The following is a 27681-nucleotide window of genomic DNA, read 5'->3' as shown; positions in this document are numbered from 1 at the left end:
CTCATTCCCGTTACAATGGGGAATGTGTGCTTGCTGAGAGGATGTCTAGTATCACAAAGGGATCAAATTTATTTTGATTTATTGGGTAGGCCCTTGACTTTTCTGGACCCAGTACACTTTCCTCATTTATGCAGGGGTTATGTTCTGAGGCAATGTATGTTGAAGTGAAATCACATTTGAAACACCATTGGAAAACCTTGTAAACACTCTGCCCCACCCATTTTTGTGACATTTTTTGGTCACTTCCAGGTTCGGCATAGTACGTGCACATGCAACCACACACATATTGGACGTGCCTTAAATGGTCACTGCCTATATGTAGATTGGAACCTCAGCTCCACTTGCAAAAGAGGGTACACATTTGTATACACTTCGGGTGGGATTGACATAATGAATCGTGTTAGTGGAAGCCCTGCACAAGTTCTTCTGCTTAGGCAACAGGACTTTCCCTCCTCTCTTCCCACTGTGTGCCCCCCCCTCCAGAATTGACTCTGAGGTGGGGAGCGGCAGACACCCCCCCCCAGGACAAAATGCAGAGGAAGAAGAGTGGGAATTGTTCCATCTGGTCAACACCTTAAAACTCAGATAGTGGGTGGGTATAAGTTCCCTGAAGCCATGTGGAAGAACAGAAGATGGGGGGGGGAACCCGAAAGGAGAAAAATGAAAGAAATGTTTGCTTCTTATAGTGATACCAACTATATACAAAATGCTCTACTTAGGTGAACATATTCTGATTGCGAAAAACTACAGCCCAATGGAAGACAGCAGGAGATGAATACTTGGAATTTAAGAAATAAGGAGTCTGACTGAGGCAAGTGACTAGGAGCTGAGTCCCTGTGCAAGCCCCAAACAGCACTTACTCCTGATGGATGGTTCATTATTTGGTCTGCACTTCCCAATTCCTGGAACTACCATATTTTTTCCATGTATAAGACAAAGTTATTTGCTTTTTTAAAAAAGATAAAAAAGTAAAAAAATGGGGGTCATCTTATACACGGAACATGGGCATCCAGGGGAATTTTTTTAATATTTAAGCATATGTCCAGGATTTTGGCTTGGGCAGGCTGAGGCGGACCCTCCTGCTGCCGTCCTCCCTTTCTCCTCCCCCTCCGGGCTGCATGCTGGCGACTGGCTCGCCTCCTGAAGCCCCTGCTGGCTCGACCACAGGAGCAAAAGCAGCTGCCACCACTGCTGCCGAGAGCTGCCTCAGCTACCTCTCCCTGCCCTTCTTTCCCTTTCCCCCTCTTCCCCTCTCAAACTCCCACCCTGCTCCCAGCCCGCTCACCACCTTCCTCAGCTCAGTTTGCTTGATGGCATGGCCCGGCGCAGAGTTGGCGCTGCCTTCCCTGAGTTCTTCCTCAGTATCCTGCTTGGGAGCCTCCTTCCCCTTGCTTCCCCGCAGCAGCAGCCACCGAGAAATGCCACCGAGGGGGAGCATGTGGTGCCCCAGCTGCTGCCTTTGCTTCTGCACCACGGTGCAATGCATGCACCTCATGCTGAAAACTTTGAAGGCAATTGCCCCCCAAAAGATAAACTTGCCACCGCAGATCATCCAGATTTTCACTTCTATTTTAGGGTTTAGTTTTCTTAATTTTGGGTTCAAAAAAATAACGGTAGTCTTATACATGGGGGCATCTTATTCTTATACATGGAAAAATACAGTATGTGCAGGAGGACAATGATAGTTCTACAGTTCTAGCTTTGAGTACGTGAAAAACTACTGTGTGCGTGTGTATGGGCCTGAAAGTGTTTTTTTTCTGGGGGAGATGCAGGGGTACACAACCCCTAAACATTTTGTTAATCCAATGAGAGAAGAAACTAAAAAGGTTAAAATTTTTAGTTTCTTCTCTAGCATGGTGAATCATCAGTTCCGTTGCTACCCCCCGATGGCGGCCTCATTTCCTGTCACGGTGTTTCCTGAATCTCAGATGGAATGAGAGTACCCCTAAACATTTTTTAAGGAAAAAAAGCACTGGGCCTGAAAGTCAATGTCTTTACCACAGATCAAAGCATATGTGCGACATCATAATAATCCCACCACATAACGGGATTATGAGACTGGAGAGGAACACTTTCTGTCAAGGACATGAACCATTTCCGCACATATTTTTACGTACCGTAGTTTGAACTGTGATCGCACCTCGCTATGTTCTATTTGAATCAGTTCATTGTAACAAGCAGTGATGCTACTATTCTCCAAAAATCTCTAGGGGATAGGAAAAAAAGCCTTAGATGCAATTAAGATACCATATATTTATAATCAACACAGGAAAGATATGAAGCTGTCAGACCACTGGTCCAGTACTCTGCTTTGTTTATTCCAGGGTACCCCCAAAAATGGTGCCTTTCGGGTGTTGTTGAACTGTGACTTCCATCAGTTCCACACAGAATGAGCCAAAAGTGAAATTGCTATTCTTTTGTACTAGTTGTATTGCACTTTTTAATGTCTGCATCCTGCCAAGTTTTGTCCACACCAGTGGGCATAAATAATGTCTCCATGAGTCTCTTTTCCCAGCCCCGTACACAGTTTCTATGAGCTTTTTGCAAGCATATTGCATTGTGATATGGAGAATGGATTTTTTTTCATGCCTGAAGGAGGCAATCACAAAACTAGAGAAAAGAGATATGGCCATTTAGTGCTGAAAGCATGAATGCTACCCCACAAAAGAGAATGTGTATTCACCCTAAAATTGTTCAGCATGATGAAGCATTCAGTCATGAAATCATAAGAATCGTGAAGTCATAAGAGGTGCTATTTAAAAGATGGAAGGGTGCGGAGGCTCTAACATTTTACCCTATCCCCCAGTAACGCAGGTACTGTGTGACAGCAACTGCTCAAGGTTAAGGTGCTTGAAAGGTCACTGGCAATGCTAAGTAAAAACAGGAGGAGAAAAATAATTTGTGCCATACAGGAGCCACAACATTTGTAGTTGCCTGGTGTCTCATTTCTGTTCCCACTGACGATTCTAGTTTTTTGCCAGTGAAACTGGTAGCTGTATTGCATTGGAAGACTGGTTGTTAACTGAAGATTTGGGGGGGGGGGCTTTTTTAAGAGCACATTGAGACTTTGATGGCTATCTCAGCAGATGATACTTTTGATGTTACTTGCCCTATAAATGAACATACGTTTCTATGGCCAGCAAACAAACCTTTGAAGAAACTTCAAAGGCTCTTGCTGAAAGAATTATAGCGGTAAGAATTTGCCACACAAGTCTCCACTTCCCCTCCCCACCAAAAAAGCAGCAATGTTTCTATCACTATTGTAGGCTCAAAATCACTTTCACAAATTTTAATGTATTGGTTATTGTTGTGGTGCTACATTTTCTTGCATAAGGAAAACATGACCCATAATATCCTGTCCCCACTTTTCTAAAATCACAAGTGTTGACCCAGTAGGGGATTCATTAATGAGTCTTAAAGCAGGCTTTGCTTCAGTTTGTTTTTATTAATACAAAATCTGCCCTGGCCAAATAACATCCATGTTACAATTGCATCTCTTTGGCCTTCTCTTTCACATGAATCAGATGTCAACATAAATAATTTCTAAAAGGCAATTTAAACCTCATGTGTGCAAATGCCCGTAGTTTAGATTTTTACTTTCTCCCTATGAAGGAAAAGAAGGGGAGCACCTTATGAACACATTTGGTTTGTGCCTTGTAAATTGCAGTATGTAAGGGAACAGTTTGGTTTTTGCTTCCGGATGCTTATCTTAATGTTTTCCATGTTCTGAATTCAGTTTTTATTGGGTTGAATCCAACAGGGTTCCACTTACTAAGTTTGGGCATTCCCCTCTCCTACTATAGCCTCCACAAGACAGACACATTGTTTAGGCGGCCCCATATGCTTTGGGAAAGCTTTCGGGGGCAAAAGGGGAAAAATGAATTTTGCAAGCAGTGCCTGCCCTAATCCTAATTTTGCTTTTGTGAGCAATGTGGGCTGGTCGATGAGGGGCAAAGCTTCTGCATACTGCAGAGACCGCATGCACTACATAGTATGCATATTGAACCCGTAAAATGCATATGTGCTTGTAAATTAAAGTGGTACTAACAGACAGGAGAACAGAATGGATGTGGCTTTTGCAACTACAACTGCACTGTACAGCAGGGTAAGTAAATCCCTGAACAGAAGGACTAGAGATGAAATGGACCTTTGAGAAGTTGGTTGTCATTTTAATAGCACAGAATGGTATAGAGCAGAGGTAGCCAATGTGTTGCCTTCCAGATGTTGTACTACAAGTTCTACAATCCCTGATGCTGGCTGGGGCTGATGGGAATTGGAGTCCCAGAATATCTGGAAAGCTTCACATTGGCTGTTCCTGGTATAGAGTAAGTCCCTCTCACATAATTAAGGCTACATATATGAAAAGGCAGATCTGGCAAATGCAAATAGCAGCAAAAGTATAATGTCAACAAACAGTTTTCTACTGAGATGAGGAATGGCAGAGATGGGGGGGTGGGGACTTGAAGAACAAATGGCAGCATCTAATATGTTGTAGTTCCCTATTATGTTCGTTTACATTTTCCTTATTCTTTGATCAGTTACTTTGAAGTCCTAATGAAAAAAGCAGGCTACTATGAATAATATACATTTATTCTTATTGCACACACAAACCCCAAACCTCTGAAATGGCTACAGCAATCCTAACCCCTGATCCATGCTGCTGGAGCGAGTTAGGATATAGCGGAGATTTCTTTCTGCTCAACTCTGCTGGTGAAAATGCAGAGTTCACTGCCCCTGGTGTGGACTCTGGACAGGGTACTGTCAGTGAAGTTCCCACTAGTAGTACCTGCTGTAAGGCCTGAAACTGGATCCTAAACCATTGTAGCTGCCAGAGAGGGATGAGAGCTGGCCTCTTTGCTGTGCGAGCTTGGAGTTGGCTCAACAAAAAATTGTTCACTGGTGGTAGCTTTGGATGTGGTGGTGGCTCTGCTGCTCCTTTCAACCCCACTGGGAGTTAGGATTGCTCCCTTGGCCTCATCAATACTAATGAAGTTGCTTCCAGGTGACTATGCTTTGAATCAGAGGCTCAGCCTCTGGCTGTTATTCCTGTGAAGCCCAGGAGCCCAGAAGGCAACCAGTGAAGCAGAGAAAGTGTCTGTCCACCCACTCAGTATTATTTTAAAGCCTAATCTTTGGTATGTTAATCCTTTTTCTGTCACTTGAGAACAAGGGCAACAAGAATGAGCTATAATACACAACCTAATGATGGCATGGAGATATTCAATGGGATCCTGTCTGAACAAGTTTGTTGTAATTATTGCTGCAAATGCATGAGAGAGAGAAAGATAAGAAAGACAATAGAATTCGCACTGAGAGATTATTAGACTGGGTCATTCATGCTGATTCACAAGACCAAACTGATCGGTCCATAAGGGAGCTGATGGGCCAGTGGCAGGTTCAGAATGAGCCCAGCTTAAAACCAAGCTGCATTTACAGCTTCATGACACAGCTTACAAATGTGGGTTGGTGATGTTTGATCATTTTCCATCTGGATGCATGCTAATGTCACCAGATTCGTGAGATGGCCAGCTATAACGCAGATCAATTCAGCCTGCAAATGAGCATGCTATTTTTGTGACTCAATGCTAAATTGCAACATAAGAGCATTAAGCGCATATCCATTGAAATAATTCAGAAACAAATGCTGAACTTTGGGTTTAGCATCACGTGGAAGAACCTGCATCAGACTCAGGTCTTCACACACACACACACACCCCTCCTTTGACATGGTCATGAGGATATAGGAAGTATCTACATCTGCTTTTAAACTAACCAGGGTCCTCATTATGTGTGAGCTTGGATAACCCTTAAAAGCAGGAGTCAAGTCTAATTTCATGTGACCCTTGGCTTAATTTCATGTGGTTGTCAAAGTGGGGAGGAAGAAAAAAGGAGGTGGCCAAAAAACAAACAAAAAAACAAAAAACAAAAAAACAGAAAAGGGGATGCCCCACACACTGCTGGCTCTGAACAAATCAGCACCATAAGTCATTTCTGATCCTGGCTTCTCTGAAATGACAATAGCTTTCAGAATTCAGAACCAGAATTCAGAAATAACACAGAAGCCTGATTGGTTTAAAAGTAGAACTTTTAAATCTTTCATTGCGGCTGCACCAAAGAAACACACACAACTCTATGCTTAGACTGAGCTCACAAAGACAAGAATTATGATGTTGAAGGTGGAATTTTGAATAAGTTAGATAGTAAGTATAAACACAATAGTACTATTAGTAAATAGAATTAAAGAAGCCATGCATGGGAGGTGGGGAGGGGAGTCACAAGGGTGGTTAAATAGTTGGTTAAACATGGATATACAACTGCAATGCTAAAGGCGAAGAATACATGACGTGTTTTATTTACAGTATTTGAATAATCAAAGTTATGTGGCTTACCTATATAATTTGAATATGTAAATAAATAAGGAAAGGAAAGGGGGGAGAAATGAAACACACACAACACACACAAAACAGTTGGTCCCTCTTTGTTTTTTAAAAAATCCATCTTTGTTTTTTTTTAAAAAAAATCCATCCATCCTCCAGTGTAACCAGGTCTTTATTGGGAAGTTCAGGTGGTTGCTTGTGGAGTCCGACCTTACACCCAGACTCATTTTGTGTTTACATAATGATCTTAAATGCAAAGAAATCAGCAGCCAGCTTTCCAGTCCTCTCCTGCTCAGTGCTGACCACAGAGGACCAGGTATAGCTGCCAAGTTTTCCCTTTTCTCGCAAGGAAGCCTATTCAGCATAAGGGAAAATCCCTTAAAAAAAGGGATAACTTGGCAGCTATGGGACCAGGCAGTTACAGGTGCTTAGTAAGATACCCTTAGAGAACCCTGATTAATTTTTTTTTAAACAGTTTTACCTTAATGTCTCTGCTTTTCAGACATTTTCAGTTAAAATGTAAAGGTCAGGGGCTCTCAAAGCCAACATACAACAAAAGTATTATTTTTCATTTTTATGAGAATTTCTACCTCATCATTCTGATGCGTATGCACCAGCACTCAGGGGGGGCTGATGAACAGGTGTTTGACAACATCTCCATCAAATCATTTAGAGAAAATAACTGGAGACTGAAAAATTAGTTATCACTTAAAGAAAGTGAAAATAACTTCTACATACCCTGTTAAATCCTGCATGGAGAAGGGGTAGGACAGACATTTCTTCTTGGTTACCAGACCTACAGAATTGAAAAATACGTTGTCAGCCAAGAGATCTGAAAAATTCTGATAATTCCCTCAAGTATGTGTATTTATGTATGTGTAAGCTTATGCCACAATCAATTTGTTAATCTTTAAAGTGCCTGTTGTTTTTGCTGCAACACAGATTACCATAGATACCCCTTTGGGAATTAGTGCAATGAAATTATTCATACATATAGAAGTCATAAAGCACAAAATATATATTTACTCTAGCACATTCAGTTTTCCTCTTAATATCAGTTTTGCAGATATTGCCTTTCCTTATTTGTTATTTGGTGCCAGCACGAGCTTGGTACGAGTCAGAAATCTAAATTGCACAATGTATGTTGGCTAAGTAGCTAAACTCATCACAATACCCCCACAAGGCAAATAGCTTTGGTGCGCTATCAGTCACAAAGTGTTTTAATTGCATTTTGGCCTGAGTACAAAACTCCTGCAAGTATTAAATCCTGAAGGAGCCTCAAAACACCATATTCTCCTCTTGCATATTTGTGAGAGGAAATCCCATGGAGCCAGCTGATGACTTTCTGTATGTATTATTTATAATTTTATTATTCTTGTGTAACCCCCTTTGAGGGTTTTTGTACAATCAAGCAGTGTATAAATTTTATGGTGGCGGCAGCAGAGGTGGGAATCCCTTTTTCAATGGCAGCACCACCATATCCTAAGTGCAGGAGTTTTGGGAAAATGTATGAATTTTCAAAAATGTGCCAAAGCACATTCTGAAGTGAATAGACATTCTTGTCTGAATAAATAGTTTGATCTAAGATTTTAATGAAAGACTTGTACTGTCCTTCTCTGAGTAAAGAGTCAATTAAAACACTTATCATTAGCATATTTATGGATGTGAAGTCCAACCACTGGTTCATTAGTTAAACTTACCCATTAAAGAAGTGTCATTTTGAAAACATTCTTGCCAAAATATACTTACATTTGTGGAACAACAGCTAGTATTACAGTATGTTCAGCAGGCTTTGTAGCGCGGATTGATCTGAAATTAGGAAAGTCAATGTCATAATCATTGAAACCATCTTTAACAACAAAAATCAATAGACCAAACACCATATTTCAACCTATGAGTGGATTCTTATTTATGCAGGCAAATTGCACACAAAACCAAAGTTTAATTTGTTTCCTCTGAAGCAGTTAATATTACTGAAGAGATAAGCTATTTTATACGCAAAGCAGTGTTTTGTTTCTTCAGCAGCAAGAACATCTTCAGAGGAAACAATTTAAAAAGCTGTGGCTACATGTGGTTTCTCCAGGGTTGTGTGTGTGTCTGTGTCTGTGTGTCTCTGTGTGTGTAAAATCTGCAACTTTTAGAAGCTGAGATAAAGAAACTGTCAGTTTCATTCATCTTTCAACATATACCCGATTTTACATATTTCTCAGACCTGGGTAAGGTTAGAGCATGGTGTCGATAACACCAAGGTTCCAGGTTCAATTCCCATATGAGGCAGCTACATATTACTGAATTGCAGGGGGTTGGACTAGATGATTCTCAGGGTCCCTTCCAACTCTAAAGTTCTATGATTCTATGGATGGACTTTTAGAGGAGAAGGTCATTTGATTGTTCCAGCATGCAACCATGGCTCTGCAACACCCACACAACCCTAAATTAGCTCAAGCACAAGGTTACTAAGTCAGCTCTGAGTTTAGTTGCATACAACCTTTTTATTTTCAGAAGTGAAAACAAAATACTGCTTTTGGCTTGATTTGCAAAGAACTATCTTGCAATATTCAACCCCACATTTATGCCTTTTATTCCTGGTGTTGAGGATCTAGTTTGATGTTGAGGTGGTAAACCTCAATGTATGTCACATCAGACTGCAGGTAGGGGCTCACCTGACTGAATGCTCCTCAAACAAAAAAATACTCTATATATACTGTATATATTGTCTGCTCAAACCTTGGTGAGATGCTGCCAGTCAGTGCAGACAACACAGAGCTAGATGGACCAACAGTCTGTTCAATATTAGGCAGCTTCCTATGTTCCTATTCTCTTTGACATTCAACTTTCTGTTCAGTTCTTCCATGGAATCATAGAATAATCATAAGAACAAAAGCATATATGTGCTTATCTAGTCCTTTATAGTGCATTTTCAAGGCCTTTCTAGTTTAGCATGCATAGTTGTCAACCAAATGCTTATATAAGCCCATAATCTCCCATAATGCTTTTATAAACCCATAATCCTCCATAGCACACATGTGATCTTCAGTAACTGCTAACACATACTGCCTTTGGATTCTGGAGGAAACACCTTGCCATCTCAGCTAACAGCCATTGGCAGTCTTCTCCTCCAGAAACAGTCCAAATTGGTAGCTATCACCACATCTTGTGGTAGCAAATAGTTTTAACTATGCTCTGTGATCTCCCCTACTATGCAGTCTGAAGTGGCACGGTCCAGGCACTGATTTGCCTTATAAATAAAGTAGAATTCCCATATTTCAAAAGGTGAAAATCCAGACACAAAAGTTGTTGAGTGTTTCTTTTAGTATTGCCCAGAGTTTGAGCTTTTTTGTGTGTTTTTTGCAAAGTCTCAAAAAAGAAGTTTTTGAACTATTTTTAAGGAAAAATCACAAAAAATGACACTGTCAACATGGGTTGCCATACATCTGGATTTTTGCAGACATTTCAGCAATTTCCACCTGGACACTGATTCCGTTGGCCGAATCCCAGCTTTGTCCAGGAAATTCTGGATGTATGGCAACACTAAATAAAGTGACCATAGTACTATTGTGGAACAGTTAACTCATACTCCAAGTTTCATATGAAAAACAAGGACAATTTATTACCTACAGATGGCTTCTGCATCAAAGTATCTGGCGTTTCTATGATCTATGACAATTATTTCATGGTGTTTATCAAGAAAGCATTCAAGGGCTGACTCAGGCGTCCGAGCTATGTTACATCTATATCCAGCTCTGTCACAAGCCCACCAAAATCCATCACTCTGTTTATCTTCTTTCGCAAAGATCAGCAACACCTACAAAATATAGAAGGCAAGTTACTATCGTCACACTTAAAACACCTTCCTATACTGTGGATTTAAACCTAATAATGTTTGCAGTTAAAATTACACTATTTGTTTTTAAAATTACTGGAACACTGCTCCCGCTCACTTTCCAAAAGTTCGCAGCATTAAAAAACATACTTTTGAATGATGATTGCCATAAAAGCCAATAAAAAACACTGTTAAATGATGAGAATAGTAACTGAAATCAGAAGCGCTATTTCCTAAATTTGGAAAGAGACTCACATAGCTGACCAACTGGCCTATTAGTAATGAAAGTGCAAAAAATCAGACCCACAATACAAGTCTAATTAATTCACAACTAGGTATGGAAACATATCATGTTATAAAATCCTGCCTTCAATATTAGCAAAAAGTCTTAATATAATGAGGGAATTATTTTTTAAGCAAACTGAGAAGCATGGTTAGTAATGCTGAGACTGCTGCTCATATTATAGAGACCATGCAAACATTTTGAAGTTTCCAGCAGCGTTACTATTCTGGAATGCAGCCAAAGCCTTTGATCGTATGGAATGGTTTTCTTTACTAGAAGTATTTAACACCTTCAATGTTCAGCTCAGAAATTGGTTGGGCAATATATTCATCCATGGTAGCTACAGTTTCGTTCAATTAATAATTGATAAACACTTCTTCTTCTTTGGTGATCACTCATAGCCGAGTAAGATTGTCTTCCATAAACATGGTTTTAACAATGGGTCCGTAAGTGACTGTGGAGACCAATTCTGGATCCACATGTCCTTCCACAGTGGGGACATTGGTTTCCAGGCGGGAGTTGATCACAGTGTGGATTTGCCAAGCGTGCCTTCCTCTTAGCACGTTTCTCCCTTGCGTCCTGAGATTGAGTGTCTTCAAAACCCATGACACCTTTGGTAAAGGCTGTTCTCCAACTGGAGCGCTCGCAGGTAAGTGTTCAAGAGACAAAGGGAATGAGTCAGGGGCTAATAAAGTATATGGAGGGGAAGACCTAGGCTTCACCCTAACCTCTCTCATTATACTTTTAATAATGTCCTCATCATTCTAGGAGGTAATACTCCATATCATGTCACCACATCTCCCATTCAGAACTGTATATACAGTGCTCAAATGGCCATAATATAGATATTTTTGTGGATTTTCTGCTTCCAAGGGTTGTCACTCATGCGTCTTTAAAGAATTATGTGCGCTCAAGTGTCTGTACATTTCTGTAGTGTCTCTGTGGTAGATCTGCCAATCCCAAGGCAGTGACAAGATGAGAACTGCTTTCTGATGTGCTGAGTGAGAAAGCAACACTGTAAATAATTCATGATTTTTCACAAGAGCGCTTTAAGAAGGAAATATGTTGTCATCTTTGTGACATTCACTAGTCGTTTTCAAATTTACCGTATGTTTCCATGTATAAGACTAGGTTTTTTTTTAATCAAAAGAATTAGGTTTAAAATTGGGGCTCGTCTTATACACGGGTAGTGCTGAGGGGTGTTTTCTTAATCTGGAGTCCCCCCAAAATAGGGGGCATCTTATACATGGAAAAATATGGTATACAGCCAGCAACATAGGAAATTGAACTGCTGTTTTGAAATATACACAAACTATTAAATCACAGCAATCACCAGGGCCGGTACAGCCGTTAGGTGGGGTTAGACCATCATCTCAGGCAGTGGGAGCCCCTGATGCGGTGTTCCTGCGGCTACCCCCCCCTCCACCATTGGCACTAATTTCAGACATCTCACCAAAATTGCATAAGATCTCACTTGAAAGATCTGTGCCTGAAACTAGTGCCAATGCTGGTACTGATGCTACAGCAGTGGCAGATATAGTGGGTCGCACAGCATGTTTGCTTTAGAATAAATATAATACAAGAAAGAAAAGATGCGTTGTTTATCAAAAATTGACAAGAACTGTTCAAAGTACCCAGCTAGAACTCTTTTAGCATAAAATGTACATAAAAAGTTCAGTTTATTTCATATGAATAGACTGTCCTGTTAGTATTCTTGGGATACCCTGTGTATAGGTTAAGGAAAGAAAGTTTTGTTCTCTTTAGCTGGTTTCTGTCTGTGGTTTCTGACGACTGTGTTTTGCCATGGCGTCACCATGTGAAAGCCAATGCATTTAATCTGCAGGTTGGCAAGGTGACCTTGATTTTGTGTTATCTAAAGCTATCTGAAGTGCTGACTTCCCAACAATAAGTGATATGATGATTAATACTACTGTTGCACCACCACAAACGTCAGTGTATGACTAATCTGCTAAGAAAGCTGAGTGCTTGTGGCTGTGGACTATTAATGTACAGTACTTCAAAAAGTTCTAAGACAAGCCACTGTGGCATGTGAAACTTAACTAGGCAGAAAAGTTCTATTTTTTTTTAACTTTGCTTAACTGGATCTTTCTCTACAGACCAGTGACACCTAGTAAATAGCTCTTGAATCTGTGGAACTAAGGAATTCCTCTAGAAAGCATTAGAACCATGTGCAATTCAATGTCTTGGTACCAAATGCTCAGGCTTCAGGGCCAAAACCTGCTCTAGCCTTCTTATCCCACCCCCTTCCATGCTACCCTCTCATAGGGAGTGGGCGGTCGGGGAGATATCCAAACATGCCACTTGCCACCTGCATTCTGAAATTGAATTGTCCCAGACAGACTCTCCCCTTCCCTGATCTCACTTTGTGGATTGGCTCTCAGGAAGATTAATTAAAGCAGAAATCTGGCAGCTCTGCGTGAAAGATGGCAAGCAAGTAAAAAAGTTAATTCCTTCTCTCAGAATACAAAACTTCAGCACTCACCATTAAAATTGAAAGCCAGAGGTTTTAAGTACTTTTCTATACCCAGTGAAATTTGTTGCTGCACAACAATAATGTTGCTGCACAACAATAATGTTGCTGGCCTATAATGAAAAAGATGCTTGATAGGTCAGTCTTTGGCTACTTGTCCTGACAGCCAGAAGTACAACTTCCACATTTTGAGAGAGAGCCTGACTCTGGGATGATGCTGGAGACTAAGAACTGAAGACGGAAAGTACAAATTTGCAGTTGTTTCAATGCTAATGCTAGAGGTGGTATCCACTAAAGTAGTTCCGTTTCCACAAAATCTGTGCCACAAAACTTCCTTCTCGGGATAATATCCAATCCACGCAGAGCAGATTTGGGGAGGGCATAGAGGCATCATTGCACTAGCAGAACCTCATTGGATACCATTCAATATTCCCAGAAAATGATACCATCAGATATTACTTTTTTATTTATAATTCTCAAGTAAGGCAAGCTGGTCCAGAATTTGAATATCACACAATTTATTGAATCTTTGTAACTGGTTTCAAATGATCTATTAGCTCCACAATCATCCTAAGAATAAAGTTTAAAATGTATAGGTCTTTTTTTTACATATACAGAATGTGTATGGTTTAACTTGTGTATTTTCCTGAGCTGAAGGATTGTAGCAGTTAGTTGAACCTTAATACTGAACTTAATAGTTATTACTAAAATGAAAAAATGTCCTACCTGAATAGGATCTTGTGTCAGCCTCATGGGCCCAATTTCTGTCTCGGTTGCTGAAGCCTGCTAAATGAAAACAGTGTTTAAGATTTCTGCCCCAGTGTCAGACCACGTTAATAGCATTTATCTGAATATATTACACAAAAATAAAAAGGGAATATAATACAAAATTATATTAATTAATACATTTAATTAATACAAAACAAACATTAACATGACAAGTTTTACACGAGGGCTTGGTTCACACATGGCCTGGGTGATCAGGTAATGTGGCAGCGGACCAGAATGACCCTTGGGATTCTGCACATTTATCCCACATGTGCAGACTCCAATGCTTATTACAGTGATGGAGCAGGAATTCAAGCTCAAAGTTCACAGCAAAGGACTGTAAACCTAGTCCCCAATGTCAGTCTGAACGAGGCTACAAAGGCATATGATCCCAACAAATGACTAACTTTTAATGCCCCCCTAGCCAGCTGCGCCTTCTTGAAAAGCCTAAATTTCCAATCTACAGTAGTTTCATTATGACCCTAAATGCCTTTTAGAATGAATTAATATTTAATTGTGAGTGACATAGCCACATGGCAGACTAGCATTGTCCTGTAAGTAAGGAGTAAGTCCAATTGACATCAGTGAGACTTATTTCCTAAGAAAAATGCATAAAATGGAGTTGTGTATAAGGTATATTTATTCCAAGCTGGGATGTATTTCTGTTCCAACCCATGTTCTTCCCATACACCACTGTTTCTCTTCTGATGCAGTTTGGTGTCCAATAAAAACTACACTATTTCTCTCACTGTCCACTGTGGTGGAATTTTACATAATTATGTAATTAAGTGCATTATCCACACTATTCATTTCAATGCAAAGGTAATTCATTTCAGTGCAAAGAAAACACAATACAAATGGGGGGGGAGTAATCAACAACATATCATTGGCAGGCTGAAAACAGCAGCAGCAGCAGCAGCAGCAGCAAATACTGATTGTATTCTCTTGTTTGATTTCTGCTCTGGACATAGGGCAAATAAGCAAACAGCAATTTCTTACCTTCATTTTCCTTTGGAAAATGAATTTAATATTGTAGCTTTCAGTGAACTGCACCTGTGTCTATATACCAGTAGTTTATTATTTTTAGTATGCATACCTGAGCCACTACTGCAATGTGGTTCACGTTGGCCTACGTAGTGAACGATGGCTGTGAAAATGATGCCCAACCTTCAGTGAATGGAAATTAATATTAAAAATGTTTGTGAAAGTTATGAATGTGGGTATCTGTGAGAGTCAAACTTCTCCAGCTTTTGCTCAGAGACAGGGATGCTCACTACTTCAGTTTCCAAAAGGGGAAGTAAAGTGCTTCATAATCCTAGCACAATATATCCTTCCCGAAACAGCTCTCAAGCAAATCTAGTATGAATGCTCAATATTTGACTTATAACCTGACCCATGATCTGCCTTCAGCTCTGCTCTCTGAGTGGAATCCAGATGCAAGTTACATTCTTTATTTATTCTAATATTAATAATACCGTCCCTGATTAGCTCAGCTCTGGCTCTCAAAGTGAGTTACAGAAAAAGCACAATACTGCCGCACCCCACCCCAGTTATGGAGCGCTGCGAGATTCCAGGCACTTACCTAGGGTTCGTGTTTCCTTTTGGGAATGAGGCACAGTGGAGACTGTGGAGTCTTCATGAAATAAGGTTCATGTACACATACATACCACCTGAGCCTACTATGAAGGGGCTCACAGCATTAACACCTCAAAAGTGTCTTATTTCTCCCATAGCCGCAGCCTTGGATCGAACAGAAACCAAACATTGCTCTCGCTCTCTTTCTCCTGCTTGCTGCTTTCCTTCCTAGGTCCCATCACTGCTACCTCTGCTCCAAACTCTGGCTTTATCTCCTGAGGGAGAGGGGCCTGCCCATTTGCTGCCTCACATCCAGCACCTTAATCCCCTTTAATGGCTCATCACCCAAGCGATCACCTCACCAGGAGGCTAGCTTGGCTTTCCCAAGAATTAGAAGCCTTGATTACATTCCAACACTTGCCGGATCCAGGGATTAGAGGAGTTCTGGCACCCAGTTTACCACCCTAAACTCATAAAAAACACAGCTAATTTCCATGGGAATTAGATGCACTTCACTGATATTGTCAACAGTACCCAGAAAAGTATTTACAATCACTACTGAACAGTACAGTGGTACCTCTGGTTAAGAACTTAATTCGTTCCAGAGGTCTGTTCTTAACCTGAAACCATTCTTAACCTGAGGTACCACTTTAGCTAATGGGGCCTCCCTCTGTGCCGCCGACGCGCAATTTCTGTTCTGATTATGAGGTAAAGTTCTTAACCCGAGGTACTGCTTCCGGGTTAGCGGAGTCTGTAACCTGAAGTGTTTGTAACCTGAAGCGTTTGTAACCCGAGGTACCACTGTACTTCAAAGGGCTGTGGCTGTACAACACACAGCAATAATACAAAATTATCACACTGCAAAATTTCTGTTGACTTTTGCCCAGCCTTTTAAATTAATATTACTGAGAGATAAACTGTACCAAGCTTTTCTCACAATGGCAGACTTTACTTACCTGTTGCTTCCTGAGTGGAACACAGAAAGCTGCCTTATGCAAAGTCAAATGAATGGTCCTTCTAACTCAGGAATGCCTATACTAACTGGCAGCAGCTCCTCAGGGGTCTCCCCCAGCACTAGTTGGAGGTGTCAAAGATTCAGCCTGGGACTTTTTACATGCAAAGTATATGCTCTATCATTTGAGCTACAATCTTTGTGTTGGTCATTCTGAAAGCTTCCCTTACTTCTCTGTTTGGTTCTTCCCAGTCATTTCTCTTTGAAATCTGTAGACATGGTTTGAGCACCTAAAGCCTTTGGTTTGCTGTGATCACACACGCAGTTCCATCATAATATATGGCTGGGAATCTCCCTATGCATAGGGCAAGAGGAAGGAAGGAGGCCGTATCTGGGTTTGGCCCTGGAAGATTACACCAGGGTCCTTCCTGCTGCCTGCTCTTGTGGCTGTGTGTTTTGTTCTGTGTGTTTTGTTCTTTGACTTAGTGGCTGGAAGAGCCCAGTCTATGTGAGCCTGGAATGGGCTTTAGCCTTCAGGCATTCCTCTGTACCTTTCAGTTCCTTATGCTCCTCTGCACCTTTTGCTGTAACCCAGCTCTATTTCATTTGAAGCCACAGCTGTGTGGCAACTCCCAGGACAGCTCAATGGACTGGCTCCCATGTTGCTTCAGCAATGTGTGAAGGAGGCTCAGATGTTACCTCTTACCGCCTGGCAGCTCACACTGGTGTGGGAAGCAACAAAATTATTAGAGCAACTTCTAATCTAATCCTTATCTCCACTTAAAATGACTGCCAGTCAAAGCAGGCAATACTAGCCTATATGGACAAATTGTTACTTGCCTTACTTCATGTCCCCACTGAACCACTTTGAACTGCAGAACTGGCGCTGTTACAGGTACCACATGATATTCACTCTGCACCTGTAGGAAGTTGATATTTTCGTGTGGCAGTATCCACACTTTGGAACTCCCTGCCTATTGACATCAGGCAGGCACCTTTGCTGTACTCTTTTTGGCACTTTTGTTTAGGCAAGCTTATCCAGATATGTAGAACGTTATACATGTTTTAATCACTCTTTAGCTTAGTGCTGATTTCAATTATCTTTTGATAATTCCCACTGCCTTTTCTTAATAAATGTAATGGTGGGTTGTTGTTGTTTTGGTAAAACATTTATAGGTTTGCATCACATGGCAGGATGGAGTCTCAAACAAAGATGTGCTTTCCCAATCCCACATTCCCAGCATGTTTGCACTCCTGTCTCAGGGACATCTATGCTTGCTTCATCATGTCCACAAAATGGAGGGTGGCAGGATCCCCAAGGATGTGCTGTATGGGGAACTGCCTTCAGGCACCAGGCCCATTGGCAGACCAACTCAGCGTTACAAAGATGTGACAAGACATGCAGACTGAAAACATCAACCCCATCATCTGGGGACCCCCTGCAGACGACCTCAGTGCTTAGAAACAAACAGCCAGGTCATGTATCCACATCAGTGACCAGAGCAGGAATGATTAAGGGGAGGAGAACAGAGAAAATAAATGGTGCATCTGCAGCAACACAACCGGATGCCCTCATCTGCCCCAGCTGCAACAAAACATGTCTCTCCTGTACCTGTCTCTACAGACACAGTAGGCACTGTAACTCTGCAACTGTAACTCTCCCCCAAAGACTCACTCCTTCACTGTCTCCCGAGACAGACAGATGCCAACAACTTACAGGTTTCATTACAATCAAGTGGCACATAAATTTTGTGAAATAAAATAAGCTTCTACACATTACTAACATCAAACCAGGCCATGGAGATTTTACTTCTTTAAAAAGTGCAAAAGAGAAGCAAGCCCCTGTACCTATCCCTCCACTATTTCATGAATATTTTATTCTCCATTTTTTCTTTCTTTTTATTCCATGGTGTGCTCATCCTCCCCTCTGCTCAAGTATGCATCCACCCACCCACATTTTAAAACCCTGTCTAAAATAAAAAGGAATTTAGAGCAGGCAAGGAACATAGACACTAAATTGCTAGCAATTTAAGGCAAAACCCTAAAATAGCAAGCTAATATCTGTAAGACAGCGTTAATGGAATTGATGTGCTCCTTTTCTACATCTGGCATGGAATGACAGAAGAGCACAGAGCCTTGCATTAAGGGCTAATTATTAAACAGGAGGTAAAACATACTAGAAGTGCATTATCATAATAATAGTGTCTTGACATCTCACAATGAAAAAGTGCTCGTGTGATTGAGATTTGTTTTTCTGTCTTACGTAGGAATGGGCAAAAATTCTGAACAGAATCTGACTACTACTTTGGCTGAAACAAGAGGCCATTATATATATTTTTTAAAAACTACTTTCTCCACAGAGAGAGATTTAATCCATTAATAATTACTTATCAAATCTAAATGCATAAGAACCCAAATCTGATCACTGCCCATAACTGAGACTGAATCTAAATAAAATGAAGAGGGGAAACCAAAAAAGCAAATTTCACATTTGTCATGCTCATCATCTTAATCTTAAAATTTAATTTAGGAACAACCCCACCAAATGTGTTCATAAGTTCCCTTTTTTGGCATTGCATTGCATTCTTTCCAATAATTGCTTTGATCTATATTTGTATTTTTTTATAAAAAAAAAGTCAATCAAACCCCAAGGCATATGGTATCATCTACCAGTTTATAATAAAGGGCAAATTATACATTTTTATCTTCATAACAACTCTCTGAGCTGGTAGGGTGACACATGTTATGAGTGCATGACTGTGTCCAAGGTTATCCAGTAGGCTTCATAGTCGAATGGGAAATTGATCTGTGGTTTCTCAAGTCAAAGTCCAACCCCCAGCCACACTGTGGGTTGCTTTACTTTAAATTTACAACTACTCTGAAAGTAGATGAGACTAAGAGAGTACAAGTGGCCCAAGTTCACCTGTTCAATTTGCATTCTCAATGTATCTTTCTAAAGTCATCAGCCTACAGGTACTATTTATATGGTTAATTTAACAAAAGTCACACATCAATCTTAGGGATTATCCGCACCTCCATTTGCCCTGCCACTTTCTCCCGGGGAAGCCCAGTATTTCGCGCTGGATGGCAATCAGCTTTTCCACAGATTGACATTTGTTCCGACTTGGCGCTAGAGGGGTTTTCTGCGGGAAGTGTTGGGGCAAAGGCAAAACCACTCGGATCCATGCTTTCTAGGCATGGGACAAGAAGTATTGTGGACAAGTCCTTAGTCTTAAAATTCTAAGCTATTCTGCTACTCTGCATTGCTTATCTCTGTCATGGTTCGGTCGGCGGGCACTTGAAGCCCTGACTGAGGACGTCAGGACCAGAGGCAAGATGGTGAAGTAGAAGCAGGAGCAGGTGCAGGGCTGAGGGTCCAGCAGCAGGCAGTCGCAGGGTCAAGGAGCAAGGCAGAGGCGAAGGTCTGGGAGTCAAGGAGCAAGGCAAAGGTCCAAGGGTCGAGGATCAAGGCGTCGGCAAGGCAAGGGTCCAAGGAGCGAGAGGCCAGAGGCAACCAGTGTTGCTGTGGGGTAGTGTTGCTGTGGCCAAGAGCTGAATGGAAATACTGAGCTTTTATCCCTCCCAGCTCCTGCCACCAGGTGCAGTGAAGTATCAAGTGGCCTCACCTGAGTGACCACTCCTTGCCTCTCCAGCACAAGCTGAGGTCTTCACCTGAGTGGCCACTCCTTGCTTCTCCAGCACAAGCTGAGGCAGGCCCCAGTCCTGCAAAGCCCTACAGGCCCCAGAGCCTGACTCCTGCCCATACTCCAGACAACCTCACTGTGACACCAGAATACCCAAGTCAATGCCAGTGGTGCCATGAGCCCACTGCCTTCACCCCAGCTCCGTTCTAACACCTGAAGAGTTCAGCCAATTGCGAGCAGCACCCACTATACCTATGTATTGTGTGAACAAGCAAGGGTAGAATACAATTAGCCAGCAGGAAGAGAAAAACAGATTTCTCAAGGGTTGGACTAGGTGACTCTCAGGAATCCCTTCCAACTCTACAGTTGTATAATTCTGTTTCTTGATTCATTTTATACCTTCTCTTTGATGAAATCCTTGCCTGGGTAGAATGCCTACTGAAAGGATATTTGTCTTTTCTATTCCTGTTAATTTTGAATTGCTTTATCAAATCTCACTGCAGCACAGACCATGTGCTATTTGTTTTTAAAGACCTTTTATAATTGGATGTGCCACACAGAGCCAGTTTTCGCAGAAGCCAAGAAATATTTCCTAATACTAATAATAAATTTTAATAGTGCTTATTGGCTGGTTTGTGCCCTTATAATGCAACTCTTGTTTTCATTCATATGGAAATCTTATAGTACTTTCATTGGGCTGATGCGGTTAACTGGTAGTATTTATATATGCTACTATTTCCTATAAAAAATTTTTTTGGGGGTATTGTATGCATTGTGTCAGGAAACTACAAAATGGGCTGTTATTTAAGGCATACATTAGGAATTATTGATAACTATTTCTGCAGTACAAATGCACTCATTAGCTAAACAATGATCAAAACTAATATAACTATTTGAATTACAACCTGTTAATAATGTACCAAACTTCACATTTTTCAGCATTCACCCTTGCACTGGGTTTCTGTGCCCTAAAATGTTGCCTTACACACTACATGACCTTGCATTCTGCAGTGTCCTGAGCCAACAGCTTCGAGTAGCTAAATTTTTTTTAATTATTTTCAGCTGTCTCTTGAAAATAGGTTTCTGGTCCTCCTCATCATTAAAAAAAAAAAGCTAGACTTGATATATTTTTTAGATTTCCAAAGTCTGGAATATAAACCAGCATTATGAAGCATTTAAAGTAGCTTTCTTAATACAGAAATCTCTCAGTTCTGTGCTGCCCCTGTTGTAGCACAGCATGGCAAATAGGTGTTGTTATTGATTCCTTCTAGCTCTTCCTATGTTATAATATTGCATGGTGAATTTTCAGACTTTATTATAAAAGAAGAGAGGTGAACGCATCTTTCTACTTCTCAAGAATACGAAAAATGTTATAACAGAGTTATATAACTGGTTCATAATGAAGATAACTGCTGCCAGCACTTCATCATTTAACTAGCACCCCTATTTATAGAAATCCTACACAAAGCCTTCTAAGCTATCTGCAAAGCAAATTGGCATAATTAAAAAGAAGGGGTTAAAAAAACGGTGTTCAGGAAAATGTCTTACCACATTTTGTTAAAGTGGCTTGAGAACTTACTTTCACTTCTGAGTTCAAAACCCATTCAACATACCTGCTTTAATCTGCCCTGACTATAAAAGATGGGGTTGTAATTAAACTTTATCTGAACAGGAAAAACAAATCACCATAATGTATATATGCTGCTAAGGTTGCTGACACACCACTGTGTTTTATAAGATTGCACCCGAATGGGACTATTTTTCCAGGTAGTTATGATTTACTTGCAGCATGAGAGCCAGATGGCATTGCAGCTGTAAGCCTGCCTATCCCACTGAAGGATAAACAATCCAGTGAAATTCCTGGCAGAGTGGCACATTTTCTCTCCACATGAATTGAAGGTAAGAGGAGAATGGTGTCACTGAAGGGTCTTTCTGTTCTTTATCATTCCTTTTAAATGAGGTGCTAAGACGTGGGTGCCACTGTGGATTAAACCACTGTGCTGCTTGGGCTTGCCAATCGAAAGGTCGGCCACATGACCCAGAAGCTGTCTGCGGACAAACACTGGCTCCCTCGGCCTATAGAGCGAGATGAGCGCCGCAACCCCAGAGTCGGACACGACTGGACCTGATGGTCAGGGGCCCCTTTACCTTACAAGTGAACCAGGACACTGTCTAGTTCAGGGTCCCCAGACTACGGCCCGGGGGCCACATACGGCCCCCAAGGCTCTTTTATGCGGCCCCGGGGACCCCGGCCACCTGCTGCCGCCGCCCGCTCTTGATGGCGCGGTGCGGCGCGGCGCGGCTGCCGACTTCTGACCCGAAAAAGCGATGAAAATAGCTTGTGCGCACGCACACGCATCATTTCCGGTGTACTTCCGGGTCAGAGGAGGCTTCTGCACATGCGCACAAGCTATTTCCGGCGCTTTCCAGGTCAAGAGTGTGCCAGAAATAGTGTTTGCGCATGGGCGCGCACAGCTGTGCGCCCCCGCACGTGCTCCCCCACCCGCCGGCCCACACGCAATTGGTGCAGCGGGCATCCGGCCCAAAGCCGGGTAAGTTTGGGGACCCCTGGTCTAATTGGTGCTGATCTTTCATTTTGGCCATTAGTCTCTACCTCTTTCCTATCCTTTTTTCCCCGAATTCTATTTTTAAATGTTGATGTTAGCCTTGATTTCATGAATCTGAGATACAGTAGCTAGAAACTCAATATCCCTTGCCCATTGTGACTGGTTCTAGCCTTATTTATTCCTCACCATTCTATCCCATCTTTCCTCCAAAGAGTTCAGGGTAACATGCATTTATCCCATTTTATTTTCAGAATTCTATGTGCTACATTGGGGTGAGGGATGATAACTAGCTCCAAGTTTGCCTACTGAACTTCACTGCAAACACTGATATGACTCTGGTCTCCCTTTTATAAGCTGAATGCCCTAATCATTACACCACCCTGTCTGTGTATATGTTTGATCTTGCTAAATTCTATGGGCTCCCAGTCCCAGGAACTCGGAATACTTCTGGCTGCTAACAGCCTAGTCGCCCATTACTGTAAACAAAAATCAATCAGGTTCCCAGAAACAGTCTAAGTTTTACATATTGTTTATCCAGAATATTTAAAAGCTGTGGGGCGGGGCGGATAGACACACAGTATCACCCACCCTTCATCCCCCACTCCTATTACAAAGTCTTGCGGCATCTTACCGTAAAGACTAACATTTATTATGGCATAAGCATTTATAACCTATAGTCCACTCCATCAGTTGTAGTTCATGAATATGGCATAATAAATCTGTTGAACATTTAAGGTCCCATAGCTTGTTTTTACTGCAACAGACAAATTAACATGGCTACCGCCCTGGAAACTGTCACATTTAAATTAATTCATGCTTCTGTCCTTTTGGGATACGAGTGTGCATGCACATGAAAGCTCATACCTATGACAAACTTAGTTGGTCTCTAAGGTGCTACTGGAAGGATTTTTTATTTTTATCTTTGCATTAACCCATCTTTCTGCTGCAACATCTTAGAATACTATATTCAAATAAATGCAGGCACACCTGAGGTGCATTTTCATGAGTAAGGCAAATGGCCTGACAAAACTAAATGCACAGAAGCCTTCAGGATGTGCTGTACCTTTGACCCTGAGCTTCAGCATTGTAGCTGCTTGCCAATACTGTACGTGAGTGTGGTCACCTATGTGCATGTACCAGAACGTAGCCAGAATGGGAGGGACATGTAGCAGGAGTGAGTCACTGGGGTGCCATGGCAACAGCTCCTTTCAGCTGCATCCCATGTGCATCCGCAGCAGCATCTCTGCCCAGCACAAGCCGCAGCTTTTCAGCACCATGCTCCCTTCTCTTCTGTTCAGAGCATGAGAGGCTTTTTGCCACTGCCAGAGAAAACAGCACCATGTAGGAGACAAAAACATTAGAGCGCACTATCGATGCTGCCATTTCCTTAGCCCTCCTCTCTTTGTGGCTCTTGCTGCTCATCTCCTGGGAAACAAGTGAAGAGACACCCATCAGCTGCTAAAAGTCCCTTTTGGGGGGGGGGGAGTCACCCTCCCCAAGTTGCCGTTTAGGAGTCAGACAGTCGGTCAGAGAGGGAGTAAGGTGGTAAACTTGGCACGGGCTAAAGTTTCAAAAGCACACACCCACACCCCAGTGGGACACCTCCCATAGCCCGAGGCCCTCCTTGGGTGGCCACCTCAAATTAATAGCCAACATGCATTGAGGGTGTCCCACTGGGGGAAAGGTTTGCCAGTCGAAAGTTTCTGCCTTCCAGTGCATAGGCCCCACTGGGGTGGATTTTTAAACTGACCATATTCGTCCAAGTCTGCTTAGGGTAGTTCCTTCAAGCGGTCGTCTTGACCCCTGGTGAGGCAACGGGACACACACACGGTCCCTTTTCTTCACCTCATGCCCCCCCCCCCAGCTGAGTCTCCCACCTTCTCGCCCCCAAAGGCTGTCCTGCGCGGTGCTGGCACCAACCCGCCCCTCGCCTCATTTACCTTGACGTCGGTCTGGCTGGTCTGAGTCTCTGCCTCGACGCCACAGCAGTGGTGCACCCCGCTCCTGCCTTCTCGGCCGGCGGGCTTCCTGCGCCTGTGGGCCGGGCAGTTTGGCGGCGGCGGCGGCGGCTGCCGGCTCTGGTAGGCGAGGACCGACGGGATGGAGTCGGCCGCGTCGGTCTTGACGAAGAGGCCGTGCAAGGTGGCGGCGGTGCCCTGCGAGATGGTGGTGGTCTGGTGCGGGGAGTTGGACTCGTCCGAGTCCCGGCAGTAAATCACGCCGCTCTGCGAGACGTGGATGCTGGGAGCGCAGCCCATCCCTCCGCAGCCGCCTCGCCGCCCCTCGCGCCAAGCAAGCCGGCGGGGCCCGCGAAGCTCCCCGCGAGGAGCTGCCCAGGCGGCAAAGAGAGGCTCCCTCAGAGCTTCCAGCGCTGCTCAGCCCAGCCTAGGGAGCCGCCGGCGCCGGCCTGGTGCTGCTGAACATCGCCTCGCCTCTCACTCGGCACAAGCGGCGCGCGCCGCCCGCCTCAGGGCGCCAAGAGGTGTTTGCTTCGCGGTCTCTCTACGGCGCCCCATCGGCTCCCCGCGACGCTGCTGCCTGCTTGGCGAGGCGGGAGTCCCCGGCCACCTCCTGCCGCCGACCGCAGAGGGGCAGCTGGAGCCCGCCGCTGCGCTCCATCAGGGCATCCTTTCATACCCCGCTCCGGGAGGCGGGAAAGGAACCCGGAAGGCTGCCCTCCTGGGGGAACTTTGCGCGCTGCTGCCCGGAGCAGAGCCTGCCTGCAGCTGCCCTGCCGCCTCGCTCACCTTTCGCGGCTGCCGCAATCCCGGCTGCTCCGGTCTCTAGTGGCAGCCTCATCTCTCTTCGCTCTCATCTCTCTCTCTCTCAGCACCCGCACGCAGCCCTGCGCGCCTCTCGCGCCTACGTCTGAAGTCTGGCCACAGGCAGAGCGCCGGGCTGTTTGGCTCTGGCAACCTGTTGTTTTTTGGACTCTAGCTCCCATCATCCCTGATGGGACGGGGCTGATGGGAATTGGAGTCCCATCTTCATCCGGAGGGCCACAATTTGCCCCAGCTCAATGGGTCGGCAAAAGGAAATGACGAGCTGGTAAACAGGGATATGTGAGGAGCGCTGCTGCTTCACTTTCTCCATAGGAATTAATGGGAACCATTTCCTTATTGTACGGGAAAACACTAAGGTGCAATCCAGGGAATGGAATTTCTCTGGATACTATTGACCCCCTTAGCCATTCATTTTAGGTAAAAGAAATGCCCTTGGGGCAGAGTGGTAGCAGGTTCTGTCTGGGCAGGGTGCATTTACAGTATTATAATGGGTAGAGTGCCCCCACACCTATAGCTGTACATGCAAAGGGTAAGGCTCTCTTTGTGCAGGGTTCCTAATCATGAAGAACGATTTACACAGTGAATCAGGGGCTGAGTCTTCTGTTGTTGTGGTGCTGCCTCCTCCTTTACCCTGAGATCTACGGGTATAGGGCAGGATAATAATTATTCCTCCTGATTGAATGCCTATCTGAAGAAGGCTGCTGGTGGGGTGGGGGAAAGCTGCCTCATCCCCACCTTTTGCATAGCTATCCATGTTTGGGTCAGTAGAAAGAAAAGTTGATCTTTCTACATAGCAGGATTCGAGATCTCAGGTAAACAAATCTGCTGTGTTTGCTCCATACCACTAAATGTAGAGAGGCAATGCTGGGACAAATAATCCACAGGAGACCACATGGTGGGTGTGATGTGCATCCGAGTGCATGCACACCCAGACACAGCCTCTCACCAGTGATTCCTGTGAGTGCGATTGATGGCATAAAATGATGCCAATCTGGCAACAACACTTTCCGGTGCCCTTTTTCATGGTTCCTTTCACTTAGCTCTGCATAAGAGGCACATCTTAGTTCTTACTTATACACACGTTTTAAAAGCACTTAGCTAAAAGTGCTACAAAAGTACAGTGTGTTCCTAATAAATGATTTAAGAAGATTCCAGACATACAATACAAATCTAATAATGATGGTATGTCAACAGCTATTCCGAGAAAGACGTAGGTGTCATAATTTCCAGAAAAGTACAGTAGTCATATTCGGCTGTTGTAGCAGAAGCAACAAGGAACCTTGTAGAAGCTTAAAAGCCAAGGTAATGTATAAGTTTTCATAGACCACAGTCCACTTCATCAGATGCATAAACTGGAACATTGAATTGTGTCTGTATGCTTGCTAATTCAGGATTATGTTTTATGCATCTAATGAAGTGGACCACAAGCCACAAAAGCTTATGCTATGTTAGGCTTTCAGGTGCCACAAGAATTTATGTTGAATGTACTATATTGAATAACAAATTGAAGATGACGCAAACAAGTATCAACCATATTACACCCTATGATTGGCAGGGGAGACCTTGTCAGTAGTGCTACCGCTGGGAGATGCCTGGTTGATGATCAGGGTCTTTTCAGTGGTGGTTCTCTATTTGTGGAATGCTGTCCCTGGTGAGGTGTGTCTGTCTCCAATATTGCTAACTTTCAGGGCGATTTTTAAAATGTTTCTGTTTACCCAGGCGTTTGATGGCTAAAATATACTGTTTGTGACATCCAGAATCACTGGTTGAGATGATGTTTTTATAACTGTATTTAAAATGTTTTTTATTGTTGATGTGTTTTTGCCATGCTGTATTCCTTTGAGAAGAAGAGGGGAACATAAACTGGATAAACAAACAAAGTGAAATGTTTATAGCAGTGGTCTGCTATTGTCTTCCAAGTATTGGGAAATAACTGTAGCAATCTTATTAACACAGACTAAGATGGGAGATGGAGTTGTTTCATCTTAGTCTGTGTTAATTGCTACAGTTATTTCCCAATACTTGGAAGACAATAGCAGAGCACTGCTGTATCACAACTGGAGTTTTGTGATCTGTTTAAGATGTATATTGACAAGATGGAAATAATGCAGAAGGAAGCTACTGAGATAATAATGCAGATAGAATGTGTGATTTATGAGGAAGTATTGAAAGAATTTTCAAGGTGTGGAATAGAGAAAGGACAAGTGGGATTTGTGGATGGTTTCAGATATTTAAAAGATGGGAGCAATTGTCTACACTATCAACAGCACGGGTGTCAAACACAAGGCCCGGGGGCCAAATCCGGCCCGCCAGACCTCGTCATGTGGCCCGCCGAGCGCCCCAGCCAGTGGGACCCAGCAGTGGGACCTTGCTGCTGAAGCGCCGCGCCAACAAAGCGCCAACAAACAGCTGGGGCCG

The 27681-nt window shown here is 43.0% G+C and overlaps 1 protein-coding gene across 5 annotated transcripts in view; it reads right to left on the bottom strand.

The window, feature by feature from the left end:
- PDE8B (phosphodiesterase 8B) overlaps window positions 1-27681 on the bottom strand; it is a 49183-nt gene that overhangs the window by 18627 nt on the left and 2875 nt on the right. For 2 of the 5 annotated variants that reach the window (XM_060280245.1, XM_060280243.1), the window contains exons 2-6: window positions 13701-13757; window positions 9992-10182; window positions 8127-8186; window positions 7116-7173; window positions 2118-2206 (exon numbers count right to left, since the gene is read on the bottom strand). In XM_060280245.1, coding sequence (XP_060136228.1) covers window positions 2118-2206; window positions 7116-7173; window positions 8127-8186; window positions 9992-10182; window positions 13701-13757 — 455 coding nt within the window. Of the gene's footprint in view, window positions 1-2117; window positions 2207-7115; window positions 7174-8126; window positions 8187-9991; window positions 10183-13700; window positions 13761-24420; window positions 27238-27681 lie in introns of those variants that run through there. The other 3 variants (XM_060280241.1, XM_060280244.1, XM_035099870.2) reach the window with 2 other exon arrangements.

Source organism: Zootoca vivipara, chromosome 11 (assembly GCF_963506605.1).
Source record: "Zootoca vivipara chromosome 11, rZooViv1.1, whole genome shotgun sequence".
In the NCBI taxonomy this organism is placed as follows: domain Eukaryota; kingdom Metazoa; phylum Chordata; class Lepidosauria; order Squamata; family Lacertidae; genus Zootoca; species Zootoca vivipara.
The sequence above is the reverse complement of the archived record's forward strand: the minus strand, read 5'-3'. Positions and strand labels throughout refer to the sequence as shown.